This window comes from Gambusia affinis, linkage group LG21, assembly GCF_019740435.1.
Source record: "Gambusia affinis linkage group LG21, SWU_Gaff_1.0, whole genome shotgun sequence".
NCBI lineage: Eukaryota > Metazoa > Chordata > Actinopteri > Cyprinodontiformes > Poeciliidae > Gambusia > Gambusia affinis.
This window is the reverse complement of record NC_057888.1, coordinates 5,886,291-5,903,386: the sequence shown is the minus strand read 5'-3', so window position 1 is coordinate 5,903,386 and position 17,096 is coordinate 5,886,291. Positions and strand designations below refer to the sequence as shown.

The 17,096-nt window shown below is 38.3% G+C and overlaps 2 protein-coding genes across 6 annotated transcripts; one reads left to right on the top strand and one right to left on the bottom strand.

Annotated features, from left to right (window-relative positions):
• Positions 1 to 250: 250 nt before the first annotated feature.
• zgc:111976 (uncharacterized protein LOC553663 homolog) lies at positions 251 to 8,413 on the bottom strand. Of its 5 annotated transcripts, none has more exons than XM_044104112.1 (17): positions 8,359 to 8,413; positions 7,480 to 7,571; positions 5,239 to 5,314; positions 5,103 to 5,157; positions 4,804 to 4,930; positions 4,690 to 4,718; positions 4,458 to 4,529; positions 4,301 to 4,375; positions 4,081 to 4,157; positions 3,931 to 3,993; positions 3,712 to 3,841; positions 3,499 to 3,623; positions 3,301 to 3,419; positions 3,025 to 3,220; positions 2,805 to 2,900; positions 1,949 to 2,060; positions 251 to 1,849 (listed from the first exon to the last, which is right to left on the bottom strand). In XM_044104112.1, the coding sequence occupies exons 1-17, from the start codon at positions 8,396 to 8,398 to the stop codon at positions 1,561 to 1,563; spliced, it is 1,773 nt and encodes a 590-aa protein (XP_043960047.1). In that variant the 5' UTR covers positions 8,399 to 8,413; the 3' UTR covers positions 251 to 1,560. The 5 variants fall into 5 exon arrangements, with proteins under 5 accessions (XP_043960047.1, XP_043960048.1, XP_043960049.1 ...); XM_044104113.1 differs by lacking the exon at positions 8,359 to 8,413 and adding an exon at positions 8,193 to 8,290; XM_044104114.1 differs by lacking the exon at positions 8,359 to 8,413 and adding an exon at positions 8,055 to 8,125.
• On the top strand, positions 7,895 to 15,590 carry ralaa (v-ral simian leukemia viral oncogene homolog Aa (ras related)). The gene is made up of 5 exons (XM_044104117.1): positions 7,895 to 8,100; positions 10,496 to 10,730; positions 10,815 to 11,023; positions 11,366 to 11,540; positions 11,627 to 15,590. Exons 2-5 carry the CDS (start codon positions 10,617 to 10,619, stop codon positions 11,747 to 11,749), a joined length of 621 nt encoding a protein of 206 aa, XP_043960052.1. The 5' UTR covers positions 7,895 to 8,100; positions 10,496 to 10,616; the 3' UTR covers positions 11,750 to 15,590.
• The last annotated feature ends 1,506 nt before the right edge of the window (positions 15,591 to 17,096 follow it).

Here is a 17,096-nt window from a genome sequence, read left to right as displayed (position 1 = left end):
AAATGTATACATTCAGATTTACATTTTAAATATTGAGAGTAAAGTGTTATGGAGCACAAACGTAGCAAATAGAGCCAATTTTGATTGAAAGACCATAATCTTGCTTGGCAGGTGGTTAATAATACTTTAGTGTCTGATCAAAAATTATTTGAATAGTTTTGGACTAAAAACAGATCTTTAAACAGAAATTTCTTTGGAGTTATGAAACCTTTATTTGATTTGTACAAAAACAAACAAAAAACAACAGTAGTGGACTAATATTCAGTCTTTATTAGTATTAGAGGTAAGAAAGCATATCCTTTAGAATGGTCAAACTTTGAAGCTCAATATTTGATCTAATATTCTAATTTTTAGTTGTAATACATTATATAGTGAAAATATATTTTAAATTCGCTCCTGTTGCCCTCCTATTATTGTTTTACAAGAACATTGCCCCGTATCTTTGTTTCAATATTCTACATGGTAATTTGAAGTAAAGATTTGCAATGCCCAACATTATGATGCTGCCACCACCAGCTGGCCACGTGTGTGTTCAGTTTACTACCAAGACCCCTACAAACACACTTTCCGCTATTCTGTGTAAATGGCTACATTTCTTTCTCAGCTGACCACAAAAGATGTTCATACTTTTGCAACTTATATATATATATATATATATAAATGCACATACATCCTATGATCCTTCTACCCATGAAAGAACGATTCAAATTTTGTCAAGAGTATCAGAAGACATTTATGCTCATTAGACTAAGCATCCAACCAGGTTTACAAAAGCTTGGACAGTTATTTAAAATCCAGCATCACCATGCGCTCCTTTTGTGAACGTTCTCAAAACAAATATTTCATGTACACAGTTCCTCTGAAAGAAGAGAGCGTTTCTAAGCCCACATGTTTGGCTGCTTCTATGAATAGCAGTCACACAGGTCACTGGATATGCATACAGACAAAGCCAGTTGTCTACTGTCAACAGTTGGATCAAATATTCTAAATATGTGTAAAAAAAAAAAAAAAAAAAGGAAAAATCCTCCTCCATTTCAGTAAGTTTAGAAAATTGTATGGAAAGATCTATAATGCAGTTAAAATCACATTGTCTCCTCTGTAGTCATATAAACATTTCTTCTTCGATTGTACAGGCTGTAGGCATTTGTCCTATATTTGTACAAGTCCTGGCAGGAGTCTAGGAAAAGCAAGATGGTCCTCAACTGTAATCAAGAAATTTCTTCTAGCTTTCATTTCTCTATTCAAACCAAATTGTTTCTTTATTCAACAAAGTTTTCATTTTTTTCAAAGCTGACAAAAATTGGTTTCCACAAGCCAATATGGAGACATTTAATCCAGGACTTACTGGCTCACATGGTAACAAGCAACTGGTTTCCTGCCCTTTGGAGGCCCACTGCCAGACCTCTAAAACCTTTATAGCCAGCCATCCCTACCACACTGGAATGCATAGTGAGACAGATTCAACCATCAGCATCTCAAATTGTTACACAGCGGCCAGTTTCTTAATAAAGTCCAATAATCTGTGACGCAAGCAGCTGCTAAACCCTCTTTATGTTGGGATCAGCTCTGACAGTTTGCCATTGGAGCCACAGGAACGAATGGGTGAGGGTCGTCAGGCATGCTGGCGGTCATGTCAGGATGAAGCTCAGATTTAGAGGCAGATATGGCACCGCGAACTGAACCAGGAACACCGTCATGCTCTGCGCTTTGGGAGGCTGCAGGCGACTGGCCATCGGTGTCCATCACAGGACTCAGTCGGTCGTTTTCAGCTACTGCGGTGGTGGGGCAGCTGGTGGTTTTCTCGAGCCTGCTGTATAATGCCCTCATGGCCACAGGAATGGACATACATCTGAGATAAAAAAAAAAAATACACACATAAGTATTATGCAAGGAATCAAACTAAAAACAATGATTAAAATGAGTATTTTTGCAATAGTACAAAACAAACTTAGTCAGAAGTATGGAGATATATTCGTCCAGTATGGCAGAAGATAAATCATAAAATCCTCCTCCAAACAACTGGCAGGTGATCTGACGGGGATTAGGCATGTTGACCAGCACTGGTGACAGAAAAGCACATGAGTCCATATGTTTTCTAAGTAGTTCTGTAGAGGTTATAAGGTATATGTGTTTCAGTTGCAATAAAGAAACTATGTTAAGAAAGAAGTTTGCAGCCGACAGTTGGCCTGAGCGGGCAATCTCATCATCTTTAAGACTCATTTCACAGACACCAATTATACCACTCTGAAAAATTAGCCCACAAATTTTAAGGTGTACATAAATGAACTAAATATTTTGTAGTTACATATTTGTTTTACTTTCCTTACATTTTGAAGCAAAACGTTTACCAATAAACGCGGTTCATAGATATTTCTTGTTAAAGTTGCACACTCTCAGATTCACATTTACAGTTCAGTCATTTTTTATTTCATTTAAAAATCGGTAGTTTTAGCAGCAACAGGAGTAGTATAGTAATATACGCCACTTTTACACTACATATAATCTAATGATGTTAATAGCTAAGGCAGATTCAAAATGCTTAACAGAGTATTTCTAAACTAAACTCACCCACTACAGTTCTTTTGAATTTACAGAACACAATGTTCTCTATCAATTTATGACAGAAATTACTGCAAAGGACAGACCTTAAATACCAAACCTGCAGGAATCAAAAACCATATGAGATCAAGTCTGGAAATTCAAACATTTTCCACACCATTTTCCTCCTATACTTATCCAGACCTGAAAAATACTTAAATTAACTGGCTTTTTCCCCCCATAAAATTCTGTTAAAAAATGCTTACAGACAGCAAGACGGTCAATGTGGGGTTGACGGAAAGTCACAGAAATGCTGGTGGTGTACTCTGGGCGGACTTCGAAGTGCAGGTCACAAACTGAAGCTGGTAGGAATTCACAGAAATAAAGCAAAACAAAACATAAATATAATAAGAGCATTACAAGTCTTCTTGGCAGCATCCCTTCCTTCATATTGGATATAATTCTACCCCATGAACATCCTCGCACCTGGGCTGGCACTCTGAGTCAAGCAGCTCCTCAGCAGGGTGTTAAAGGCACACTGGTGACGCAGCAGCTCCAGCACGGCTGAGACGTGAGCCGGCTGGGTGAAAGGAACGCTGGCCAGCAAAGCTGCTCTTTGTGTGGGAACATCCCATGAAGAATTAGGGAGAACATACGTGTGCATTCCACCCTCAGGAAAAACCTGGACGAGACGTTTCAATTCTCCCTCAGCATGAATTCAAATTGACAAAGAAATAAATGAAGGTAAAAGTAGACTCGTACCACTGAAAAGATCTCCTGTCCATCTAATGGCTCTGAGGGGCTTTTTTCACTTGCAGAAGCTTTTATCAGAAGCTTGGGTAATGGTGCCCACTGGAGGTCACAATCTGGTATAGTCACGCCTGGAGAAACAATGAAATGAGTGTGGAGCTTTTGAAAACAAGCTTTTGATTTTTTTTTTTTCTAGGAAAAGTTCCCAACCTGTGATTTGTCCAACTCTCTCCACAATATGAGAAAGCACAGGTATTGGTGTCTTCAGTCTGAGCAGGAAACACGTGGGAAGCATCTCATTCGAAACCTCACTGAAAGCAGCAACCGCAGGACAACTGGCTCCAAGATGCAGATTTATTGTTAACCAGCAGCTGGGACTTTCACATTATTCGACTGAATGAGAGACTAAAATAAAATACAAACTTCTGAGTGTCCAGCTGAGGAGGCTCTGAGATTAGAGATGTCATCTGAAGCTTGCGAGTCAAGTCGCTGACTCCGATTGTAGCCTGGGCTGCCTGGACAGCTGGTTTGAACTCCAATAATTCCTCAAATGCTATGACATAAAAAAAATAAATAAAAGATGCAACTTTGAATCTGCTGCATGATCAGACATTGAATTGAGAAGAGAAATCAGACTCTTACACAACTCTGAGTTCTTCAGGCAATCATTTGGTGACATATAGAAGTAAAGAGATGGAGGATAATCTGAGAAAAATAAAAAAAATAAGAATCAGATCCTAAAAAGAAAACAAGTCCACATGTATGATTTACTGTAAAGGTTCCAATTTGTACCTTGTTTTTCAGCCATTAAAAAGCCAACCCTACCACTGTTTATTAAGCCCATTTGGGCTTCAAAGCACTTTGGTTCACTAAAAGAAAGAAAACATAATTAAGGCATAAACAGTTTAATTCAAGTTGTCCATAAGCAGTGTAAGCTGTTACTGCTATTTTTAATAGTAACTGCTAAAAATCCCAGGTTTATTGTTAACCTGTGATTTTTTTTGTTACTTACTTTGGCATATCTGATATTTGCTGAAGGTCTTTCCAGAGGCATTGTAGTGATTTCAACTTATTCGATTTTGTTTCACTGTGAAAGCAAGAGATGAGAGGCTAAATGGTAACTATTCCAGAATTTAAAAGTGAATTGTGAACGTCTTAGGAAAACCTACTTGTCTCCAGGAATGTTGTATTGAGCAAACAGTTCTCCCAGCCTCATGGCAAAATCTGAAAAGTTATTGGATCTTTAAATTATCCAGAAAAAAAGGAGAATTAGCATTTGCAGGTAAATCCCTCATCTAACGGCTGAAACTGTAGTTGTCATCCAAAGTTGTTGGCGATAAATTGCCTGTTTTGGCTGACAAGATGTCAGAAACGTAAATTGAACATACCGTCATTACTTACCTAAGAAGATGCAAAAGGGACCTGCTGGGCTGCAAAGCAATTTTAGTGCATTAGAGAACAAAATTCGAAAAAGAGGGATAGCTTCATATTGTCTGAAGGCCAGAATCTGCTTACAGTGGGGTGTTCTCCATGTAGAGCCACCTTTACCTCCTGCACCTCACCAGACGGCAGCAGCAACACTTCCAGGTAGAAAAAGTCAGCTGTCAGGTAGCAGGTGGCCTCAGTAAAGTGAAAACCCATCCTAAAAAATAATTATATATGAATAAAGGTTAGACACTACAATAAATGATGCATCGACTACAAGAGACCTAGATCTGAGATATAAACACTTTTATCCACCAGCTCACAAAGTTTTTTTTTTTTTTTTATTATTATTATTATTATTTTGTCATATTACAACCAAATGCATTTACCCTTGTTGTTTGGCGATCATTTCCAGTCTGGATTTCATGTTGTTCATAGTTGGTGCTGAAAATTAAAGAAAAAATAATGTTACCAATATTACTGTGCTAGAAAGCAGAAAAATGAATCACAGGAATATTTGTTTACCCTGAAGCTCTTCCTGGAGTCTGTCCAAAGATCTTACAAGCGGCTCACAAGGTTTGGATTCATCCCTGGATTTCTCCTATTGTGGGACAAAGTGAAAACCCAACAAAGGATGTGTTGTGCAACAGTGTGAGGCTTGTCTCACAGTCTAGTGCTGTCTGCCCTCAACGAACACGAGCTGCATGATACCACAGCAAGGAAAATATTGACACTGAGGATCCTTTACATAGAGTTTTAAACAGAGGGCAAATATACTGTGAACTCATCCTTTGGTTTGAGAATCTAATTTCTTCATAATCCTTGCTGGTCAGTATTGTATAACCAGCCCCAGCTGCAGTATCCCTTTGGGCCACACATCACTTTAGACCACCAAGTAATCAAGATTGCCTTACCATACTCTGGAGACTGACCCCTGCCAAACTCCACTTTAAATAAATCCACAAATATTCTCCTCTCTTAGGGCTCCACCCATGAAAATCTAAAGAAAACTCAACCGTCTTCTACTTCCAGACTCTCTGCACGCGGGTTAGCTTTGTCGTAGCCAGGTAAAAAAACTAAACAAAAAAAAAAAAAAAACAGCCCCCTTACACCACACTTTGCCTCGGACAGAAGGTCTATTGTGTCCTGGAGGCGTGGACTCTTCTTCTATGTTTTTTGGAAATTGACAAACAGCAAAGTCGGTGCATTAGCGCCTCTGACAGGCGCAGACACTGTTTAAGTTTTAAATTTTACCCAATCGTTCACGTCTTTCTGTGACGTATGTAATGTCCCAGTTTACTGAAGTTTACAGTGTTTATTGTCGACTATTCTCATAAAATGAACCATCAAAGGCGGGTGTATAAAAATGACAGTAGAAAGGCATCTGCCCTACTAGAGCACCTTCGTAATCGCACAGATTTTTTTTTTTTTCATGAATGGAGTGGGATCCGCGCCCAGATCCAAAAATCCAAAAGTGCATGACCAGATAGCGCGCGATGCCAATGCGTGTGAGCGGAGTTGGCGCGCGCCTCCTCACGCAACACATTAGCTATAAACATAGCTAACCTTAACCATCCTTCACTGCAAAAAGAGAAGTGCCTATCCGAACCAAATGGCTGTTCAACATGATGAAGCGTGGCCAACACCGAACGGCTTTGTACAATTACGCTGCTGCCATTAGTAAAAGTAGGCGAAACATACAATTGATACAAAAGACCTACAAAAGACTACAATTCTAAAGCAACACAGAAAATCGATTTCACAACTTCTTCTGTTCCCTGATTAGCCTGGTAGAAATTCTACAAGAGGGAATCCAAGTAAACGGGAGAAAACGCGGACTGAGCTGTAAAAGAGATTTGAATCAATTGAACAGCGCAGGAAGGCCAGACTAGCTTCAGTATATTTAAAAACAGCATTATTGGACTGCATAATAAACATTTGCACATTCAACCCTTTGTTCTTAAACTTTTATATCATATTGTTCACAACCACACTATACCTCTCAAGTTCTGAGTTCTGTTCCACCATTCTGCATTACACACAAAAAAAATGTTTTAAACATTTGAATATATTTCAATATGCGGGGACTGAGCTGGTCACAGAACAAGGTTAAATTTGTGTCCAATGAGCTATTTCTCTGTCGACTGGCCATGTAGATTGGATCATCACCATGTATAATTACTCGTTTTCAGGTTTCTAGTGGAATCAATCACATTTTTATTACTTTAGTTCAAAGACTTCCTAATATCATGTAGATTCCCACTTGGTCGAAAAGAAACAGTCCCACAGCATCACAGAACCTCAACTACACTTAGCTGTTGGCTCATTTTTATGACTGTGTTTATTGCCAACAATAACACACTAGCAAACGTCCTACATTTAAGTTAGTGATGGAAGTAAAAGTGCAGAACTGGCAACTTTTTTTACAAGAAATATTTCTCACTGAGGCTATAGTTATCACTGAATGCACTTAAATAGTTTGAGTGTGAGCTTCTGTAATAATACAAATTAATTCTAAGGCGTTTACATAACATTACATTCTAATGTAGATGGCAAGCGAGACTAAAAAAACATCAGAAGCACATCAGTGCCCATAGTAATGATCAAACAAAGGCTCAAGTATCCCACTATGGATGATCTAATAGGATTGTTAAAGGGCCCATCCCAAACTGACTCAACAAAACGGTAAGGTAGTTTTTTTTATTCTTTTAAATGAACATGCGCTTAAAAGGACAAAAGGTTTGCCTTAACCATAGATTGCCTTACCATGCATCTGCGGACAAGCTGAAATGTGTGATTCCAACGTTTCTCTGCAAACTTGCAGTGCAAGTTAGAAATTCCGGTATTTTTTTTCATTACTGAAAGAAAACCAAAGCAGAAAATGTCAACACTGGCACATGAGCTTATTTTACAGTACATTATTACTGTAGCAGCTAGGGCTGGCTTTTATAGCAGGAAAGTGTAATTAAATGTTCAGCACTTTTTAACAACACCTCTAGTAGCTATTTGGCCATCTTAGTGTCTCTCCAATGTTTCCCCACTTAGGTAAATTGGCCCATTTCATATCATAAGCTTCACGAAAATTATTAAAGTTAGTAGCATCAAAATAAAGTGATTTTTTTTTAGAGACAGAAGAATCAGTTTAAATTTAAAAGTAAAACGCAGAGCCGGGAGAGTGTCCCTGGCGGGCGGGCGTTGTCAGACAGAGCCAAGCCCACAGGACGTTCAGTCAGTCCGCTGCTAACAGCTACCACCAGAGTCCCTGGAGTTAGCCACCGAGCTAGCCATGAGCTAACAAGCACAGGAAGCAGAGTGTTTTTATTTTGCCTCCTCTCACTCACTTTCCGTCTATCATTCTGCCCCGAGGGAAAACCAGTTAATTTGCAGGTATGTTGTTCTATTACAGCGTCTTTTAACCGCGGCAACCGGTTTCTCCCCTTTTTTTTGTGTTAGTTGTGATTAGCTGCTGTGGTACCAACCGCTTGCTGCTAGCTCCTCTTTTTTTCCCTTCTGCTATCGACAGAGCTGTTCAACGGTGTAAGCATCTGTTGCTGGGTGTCAGGATAATATAGATTTGATTTTAGAGGCGTTTCAATCAGCCTGAGCTTCCCCAGCTGCTAATTAAACGTCAGGTGACATGTTTACCTGCTCCGTGCGGTTTAGGTAGCTGCTCGCTTAGCCACATCGCCCACTTTAATAGCCTCCAGGCTTGGATTTTTAGAGTATTTAGTTTGTGAATTCCTACTCTAATCATATGTTAACGGGTTTGTTCATGTTTTCCATATCCTCTTTTATTAGTTTGCTCAACTATAGATTGCTCAGTTACCAGAAACTGCTCTTGACTTGTTATTGTCGTCATTTCAGTGCTAATTTATTTCTTTTACTGGTTTATAAACATAAACCAGTAAGACAGTAAGTCAAAATAGCATAATTTAATCGTTTTATCAAGAGAATGAGACAAGTCGTTTATAGTTCACAATTTTAAATATTCGCCTTTTATTATTTGCACTTAAGTAAATAATAGGTGAGCATTACATTAAATGCTAAATCGTTGTATTGACTGACAGCTGACGCTGCAAATTAGCTTTTGTTAATTTGTCTAATGACGTATTGGCAGAATTCCCATGTTTAATCCTGCTTCCAAGTGGTTTGCCTTGGCCTGTGCTGGGAATGGGCCTTCACCCACTCATTTCTATACATCATGATTCCCTTATGGTCTCGATGCATTAGTTCTGACCACTAAATTGCTCTTGCAGATGTCAGATTTGGAAAAAAAACATCACCAGATGCTGCCTAGAAATATTAATCATAATAAAAAAAGTTTTATGATACAAATGTGTATCAATAATCCTTCATCAACTACAGGAACATGCGCTTAAAAGCATGTTCCTGCTACATTCTGTGAATTTCCAAACTGTTATACCTTTAATGTAAAAAAAAAAAAAAAGATGCAGTTAAAAATTAAATGTTGATGCACTTTAGTAATGTTTTAATTCCAGTGTGTGTTAATGCAGTGTTGAGATGTTTTGCCTCTTATTCCGAAAATCCTGAATTGTTTTACCTCAATCCATCATAAATTATTTAAATTCCCACAAGAATTGCACATACTGGTCAGTATACCTTTAACACATCTCCACTGGAAACCTTGTGAATCATAGTTGCCTTTCAGTCTTGTCCTTCTTTGCATAAAGAGACTATTTTGCATTCAGTGAATCTTATTTTTGCACACTTTGTCTGCTGCATGCATTGCTTTCACAAAGAGTCAGAGGAAACAGCACAGCAACTATTAATCACAAATAGTGTAAAACCTGGAACAATGGTAAGAAAAAAAGCCGGTGCTGAAAGAAAACCAGGTAAAGAAACAGCAAACGTGGGAGAAGGTGATTAAATAAACTGGACATCACACTGGAAACTATTGCCACTGTAAAACATGGTGGTGGCAGGGTCATACTCTGCAGCGGTCTTTCCTTCTGAGATTCACCTTCCAGCTAGACAACATTAAACACACAACCAAACTACATTGAAGCTTGACTGTGTTTTGTGTCAAAGTACAGAATCGGAGGCAAAACTTCAAGATGAATCTTCAGTCATTTTCCATCTGTTCTGACTGATAGAAAGCTATTTTAGAAAGGAAAGTTGGGAAACTTTTTAGTCCGTAGATGGTCAAAGATAGTGGAAACATACCCCTAAAAACCGCTCTTGTGAAATTACAGCAAAAGGTGGTTCTATGAAATACTTACTAGAAAGTAAAGTCCGAATTCAATTGCACAATATGCTTTAATTTATAAAGAAAAAAAATGCACGCTTTGTTTTCCTACCACCTTATCATGCCTTTGTGTTGGTGTATCGCATAAAATTCCAGCAAAATACAGAAAAGTTTGTAGCTGTAAAGTAGAAAAATGAGAAAATCATAAACGGAGCAGACACAATGTAATTTTCTTTCTTTTAAATTATTTTGTCTTAGTTTAATGATAAATGCTGCTAAATGAGTAATTTGTACCAGCAATCAAATATATTTATCTTCTTCGTTGGCATTAAAAAGATGAATAATTAAATTATTTCAGTGAAAAAAGGAAGAAAGCATATTCGAAGAGAGGGAATAAAATGGAGACAGTTTAATTTAACTGGTGCGGTCTGAAACAATTGCTCTCCGCAGCTTGTTTAAGTGTAACATCCGTCTCTCCTGACAAATCCATCAACCTGCAGACAGGGAACAAGGAGGCTGTGGAAATTATGATGCAATATTTTTATTATTTTTTCCTTCTCGCTGTACTTTTAACAGGAATTTTTACCCTGCACTTTGTCACACCCGGAATCCTTTTACAATCTTCTTTTTGCGATCCCATCCATTCACCCGCTGCCTTGACCTTTCACCCCCCCGCCCTTGACATCTACGCCGAGCCATGGCCGCTGCGAAGCCCAAAGGACAGAACTCTCTGGCCCTCCACAAAGTGATCATGGTGGGCAGCGGAGGGGTGGGGAAATCAGCCCTCACCCTCCAGTTCATGTATGATGAGGTCAGTGTCTCGCATTTCAGCAGGCATGTGAAGCAGACACGTTTCTTCCACCTGTAACAAGTCAAATCTACTTTTATTCCCCAGTTTGTTGAAGACTACGAGCCTACTAAAGCAGACAGCTACAGGAAGAAAGTAGTGCTGGACGGAGAGGAGGTGCAGATAGACATACTGGACACGGCCGGCCAGGAGGACTACGCCGCCATCCGGGACAACTACTTCCGCAGCGGCGAGGGGTTCCTCTGCGTATTTTCCATCACAGAGCTGGAGTCTTTTGCAGCAACAGTAGACTTCAGGTGCGAGAGAGCATATCTACATGAACACCCACACTTTTTCCTTCCACTTAACTTTTTTTGAGTATACTTGGAAAAAGCAGTCAATAAAAAAAGAAAACTACTGCCATGGTGAGAACGTTTAGAGGCTCAGGAATCTTTTGCAGGAGTTCATTAGCTGATTAGGGTGTGACACCAGGAGTTATCGATATTCGCCTTAAAACTAAGACAGTTTTAAAATGGAACTGTGGACTTAAGGAAGCATATCTTCAATACCTGCTTAGCGGTTGTTATTTCCAAAAAGGTACTTGTAATTAAGATGCACATTCCATTGTAGCTGTACAAGCTCCATGACTGTTTTTGCAGAGAGCAGATTCTGCGAGTGAAGGAGGACGAGAATGTGCCCTTCCTCTTGGTCGGCAATAAATCGGACTTGGACGACCGACGGCAGGTCAGTGCAGACGAAGCGAAGGCGCGTGCAGAGCAGTGGGGCGTGTGTTACGTGGAGACTTCTGCCAAAACCCGTGCCAACGTGGATAAGGTTTGTTGCCCCCTCCTGGTTGAACGAGCTCACTGTTTGAAATTTAAATTAAAAAAAATGTAAACTTTTTTTTTGTTTGTTTTCAGGTGTTTTTTGACCTGATGCGAGAGATCCGAGCAAGAAAAATGGAAGACAGCAAAGAGAAGAACGGGAAGAAGAAAAGTAAAAGCCTGGCTAAAAGAATTAGAGAGAGATGTTGCATTTTATAGTGATGAAGGAGAGCAGGCTAGCTGCTAGTGTACATGTACATTTCTCAGACTTTTGCATTTCTTTTGTGCCCAGACCTGACCATGACTTTCTGTTCCTGGCTAAAGCAGGACCTCTGACCGTGTGTTAGGAAGTAGTGAGGTGGCACTTCATACATCATTTTTAGCTCTTAACTTTTTATGTGCTGACACTCCAAATAATTTATGATTTATGTAATCTCTTTTTTCTTACTCTTACACATGACAGAGTTTTAATAGATGAGTGGTGTTTTAATTTTAGGCCTGAGCTTGCCAAGAAGCCCTAAAATGTCCAAGAAAAAAAACAACATTTTAGTTGTAAAGTGTATTCATATTATCTTCAGACAGCTGTACAGGTGTATGTTCAATAGAGAAAGACTGAGATGTTTTCAGAGCCAAGGCTTAAACGGGGAAGGTGTAGTCAGGAAAACCCCCAGACCATAAATAGAGTCCACCACCTTTGCTTGGAAATACTCAGCATTGCAGCGTGAACGTCTGGTTCAAATGCCACCAAGTAAATATAATTTCCACTGGTTAATCTGGAAAGGATTGTATTGAATTAACGCCTCCCTTTTCTAAGCAGGTGCCCACATTTGTTGCCATTCCTACTTGTTTTTTGTGTGATAACATGCTTTTAAACACTATTTTCTTTTTTTTTTATTTATTCTCCTCCACATGAAACACTGTAAAATAGGCACACAATTTTTTCATTTCCTTCACTTCTTCCTGTCAGTTTGTCTTCTAAAAATGCACAAACAACACTGATCACTACCCTGAATCCTCAAAGGAATTTATGCAACACTTGAACATTTTTCAGTCCTAATGTTTTAGAAGTGTTACCTCGCTCGGCTAAGGAATTTCATTGCCTTTTTGTGATTGAGGAATCCCTGGTGCTCTGATTTAAAAAAAAAAAAAAAAAAAAAAGAAGGTGATTCCATAACACTACATGCAGCTCAATACTTAAAAAAATTGCTTCCAGACAACTTAACTTTTTCTTGGCTCAGACTTTTAATTAGCAACTTTATATTACACTAGTCTTCATTTAAATGTATCTCTTATTTAGGAATTGCTTAACAGAAGGAGGAGTTAGAGGATGGAAACAAACAAAAGCAAAGATTGAATTACGATTTCCTCTTTCCAAAAATGTTGCCGTCAGCAACCAAAGAAAACTGCTAGGTAATACAAATAACAGGGTTCCTACACCGTCTTCAAAATTCTGAACCGGTATTGATGAAATCAACTTGTCTAGAAAAACATTTGTCTTCATAGACTCTTATTTGTTCCTTTATTCCAAAATCTTCATTCCAGACCTTTCTACAAATAACAGTTTGTTTAAATAAATTATCTTTAAACTGCTAACACAAAAACAATTCTTTTTCTCAGAAAACAATATAATAAAACTGTTAGAAAACAAAAAAAACTTTTTTGCACATTAAAATGAAAGAATCTTGTTTTTTGCAAAATAATAAGCTAATGAACAGAGAGAAACGTGTGTGGATCCATTTGCACTCGCAGTTTTATTCATCTGGATTTGTTTGTGTGAATGTTTGGGTTGGAAATCCTTGCAAGTCTTTGTTAGTGAAGTCCCTTTCGGTTGGAGCGCTACACCAGCCATGCAGTTTAACGTTGTTTAACAGAACCGCGCCCACGGTCTTGCAGCTTACCGTGGATCATGGGCAGCAGGTTTCTAGTGTTTTGTGTAAGGAAAATACTGATTATAAATGTTTCAAAAAAATACTTCTTAGCTTCTACCTACATGCCAAAAATGACCTAAAACACGATTGAGCAATTAAAAAATTTGGGTCTGGATTTTTCAAATGAAAAATGTGTAGGAACCCTGAAGTAAGTGCCCAGTTGTTAATTCCAGTGAATGAGAAATTTCCATGGTGAGCATTAACCGATCAGCACTACAGCATTGTGTAAAAACAACCTTAGCAGAGGATCGACAAGGGGGAAGAGAAACAGTTTAATTGGTGTGAGAAATGGAAGGTTCTGAGGGCTTTTGTAATTCTTGTGCAGTGCGTCACGGTTGCCTCTCTGTCCGTCGTGAATGTGAATGATCCCTTCTTACTCATCCTGTAATCCTAAACTGCCAGTGCTTTGCAGAGCATAGAAGTCATCGACGTTCTACTTTTTTTTTTGTTGTTCCATCAGCTGCATCCTGTGGCAAGGCCTCTCTGTAACATGTTGACAAAAACTTCATGCGCTCTAGTAACTGGATGGTTTGAGAGGAAAGTTGATGTTTGAATAGCACAGAAAGGAACTGGCTGCTTTTCAGCAAATTTAGCAATAGCTACATTTGACCAAGAAAAGAAGGAAAACCACCAACTAAACCCTTCTATTCTTAATTCTTAAGACTGAGGCTCTAATTCTTAAGACATTTATTTAAAATGTTTACACTTTTTTTTCCCCTCCAACAGCCACACAAAGGTTGTTGCTAACATCCAGTCTGATTATGTTTTAAACTATTGATGTGAGCGTAAATACAGTTCTGGTCAGACACTTCTCATGGGCATGGATATTATACTTATTTAGGGCTTTAAATTCTTTATTTAATCCTTTATCTTTGCAGAGTGGAATGATTATTAAACATACAACTTAAGTAAATTTAAAAATTGGATTTAGGTGCAGCGATTGAACTATTTTTCCACAAGTCAGTTTGGCACTTCCGAAGTTTTTATCAGGCTTGGTGAAAGCAGCATCATTCTGAGGGAAACGTTTAGCTGTCAGTCGTTACTGTGGGTTTTGAATTTCTTTATAGCCTGTATGTATAAATTTGATAAATTCAAACCTGTGCATTATATTGTAGTTTTTAAAATGCATTAAAGTAGTGTGCTTGATTAACCAAGTGACAGAAGAAAACCCACTTTAGGTCAATTATGAAGATCTAGTATTAGTGTCGCATCCATGCCCATGAAAAATTGATCTAAACTTCTGTCCAAAACTGTATGTGATGTCTATGCAAAAGGTTTTTTGGAACTGGAACGAGGGAATGTAAAAAAATTTCAAAATACCATCTCTGTCTTTTAAATTACCTTTCAAAAAGGCGAAGCACAGTGAAAGCACGTCAGCTCTAAAGCTCTCAGTAGGGATCCGATTTCAGCTCGGAAAACTCAGCATCATCTAAAAGTTATGCATCTTATTAGATTTAAAGTGACTCAGTGCAAGTTCATTGATTCCCCGAGCTAATGTATAGAAAATGCACAGTTGTGTTTCCTGATAGAAACGTGACGCATGTTGAGCATTAAGCACACAGAGGAAAAGAGTTGGACTCTGGAGAGAAGGAGGCTAGACCCAAAATGTTGGGAAGCCATTACATCAGAACACAAAGCGGTTACAGATGTTCTAAGGGCTAATCTTCGGCGCATCACACAGATTGGGCCCTTCCCAAAAAGTTAGTGAGACTTGGGATGAAACTAAGACAGACCCCATTTTGTTTTGAGCAGGCCTTCCCCTACACTGTTCCTGTTTTGTTTTGTTTTTTTGCTTCATTTTCATGTAACAAACTTCACAGGCCAACACCTCTGCAGGACTCTAAAGCAGATATTGTGTGAACAGCTGCAAGCAGAATGTCCTACTGGGGCTTTTAATTAACTTGCTTTACATTTTTCTATTAATGCCCTTGGAATGATGACAGATATTTACGTCTTGGATTGGATGGTTGTTGTACGTATGCCATCGGTTAAATGTCTCCTTCATGTTTACTTATTTTGAGCATAACCACTAATGTAGCCTGTTTGTGAATGCAAGAGGTGAAGCTTACATTTCAATTCATTTTTTGTGAGTAATTTGGAAATGGCAAATAAAGTGGATATTACTAATAACATTTGGAGATGTGTTTGTGAGATCTTGTGAAACAGCTGGTCTCTTACTGTGGTCATGTTTCGTTTACTCTGAAAAGATTGGCTGACCTTTAAAATGAAGAGCTCCCTTAGGAACACTTCGCCTTTCGGCTGTTTGTTTTTGTTTCTTTTTGCGAATATCCTGAATCTCTGCAACCTCCTGACCTTGATATTTCAAACAAAATTATATCACATGCTAGATTATTTCTTCTTTTTTTTTGTCATTGACATTAGGGAATGCGTCACAGCATGTCATCTGCTTCACTTCCCTAAATTTTTGGCTGCAGATAATTACAAAAACGTGGATTTCAGATGAATAATTTGTAATCATACTCAGTCACAACAAAACGTCACATCTAGCTATGTTTACTCTTTTTAGTCACCATTATTAATTATCTTCATGTTCAGTTTACTGGGAAATTCCTGCTGGCAAGTAAAATATTTATTTAAGGGAACCATGACATTAGATCAAAGCTTCTCCTTGATCCAGTGATCTACCTGCAGCAAGCATTGGGGGTGGGGTTTGAAAAAAATAGTTATAGTGGCTCTAAAAAGTGTCACACTCCTCTTTCAAATTAATTTTGATAATTAAAATGGAGAACATTGGAAATATCTCAGAAATGAAAGCTAAGACAAAGCCGGAATCAGACTTGGATGCTACCAAGAGGCCACATTTCCAACAAATGCTGGTTAAGCTTTGCATGGGATTAGAGATGAAGCGGTATAGCGTATTACCTTTTACAATTAAATCCATATTATTCCTGGAGTAATATGTTATATATATCACATATATTTCACTTTCCTTTTAACACTGAAAAAATGACCACAATGCTGACATTGCTCTGCTGCTTCAGATAAACACCCGACAATCTTCCACCATTCTCACTGTTATGTGAACATAAAAAAAACACCAAATGTTCTTTGGCTGAAAACGGATACAAAAAAACCCAACAAGATGGCAAATGTGTATCAGTGATAACGTTTTTTTTCTTATCTAGCCAATATTGATATGTTAAACATTAACTATCATCAACCAATATCAATGTTAATGATATATATACACTCCTACCTGGGGCAAATATCTTCTGTAATGTCCATATATTTGAATTATGTTGTAGGTATGGCTAAAATCGGCTAAAATCCTGGATCTATGTTAAAATCTGATGGAACTGAACATTACATTTTGGTCCATAATTGTAAAAGGTAAGTTTGACATGAAAACAGCACTGAACGACACATACAAACACAGTTATGCTCTGGGATTACTTTCTGTACATGCAGCAGGGTTTTGTCATGCTGGAGGAAATTTTTCAATTTCTAAAAGTCAGTTTGTTGCGACTCAAGATCTTCCAGAAAGTTAAGGACAGAAAGGAATTTCATTAGCATCATAGTGAGTTCAAACATACATCTAAATCCACAAATTAATTACTTTGTAAGAGGACGAACAAAGTTTTGGAATGGTTTAGGTGGAATCCAGAACTAAATCTGAC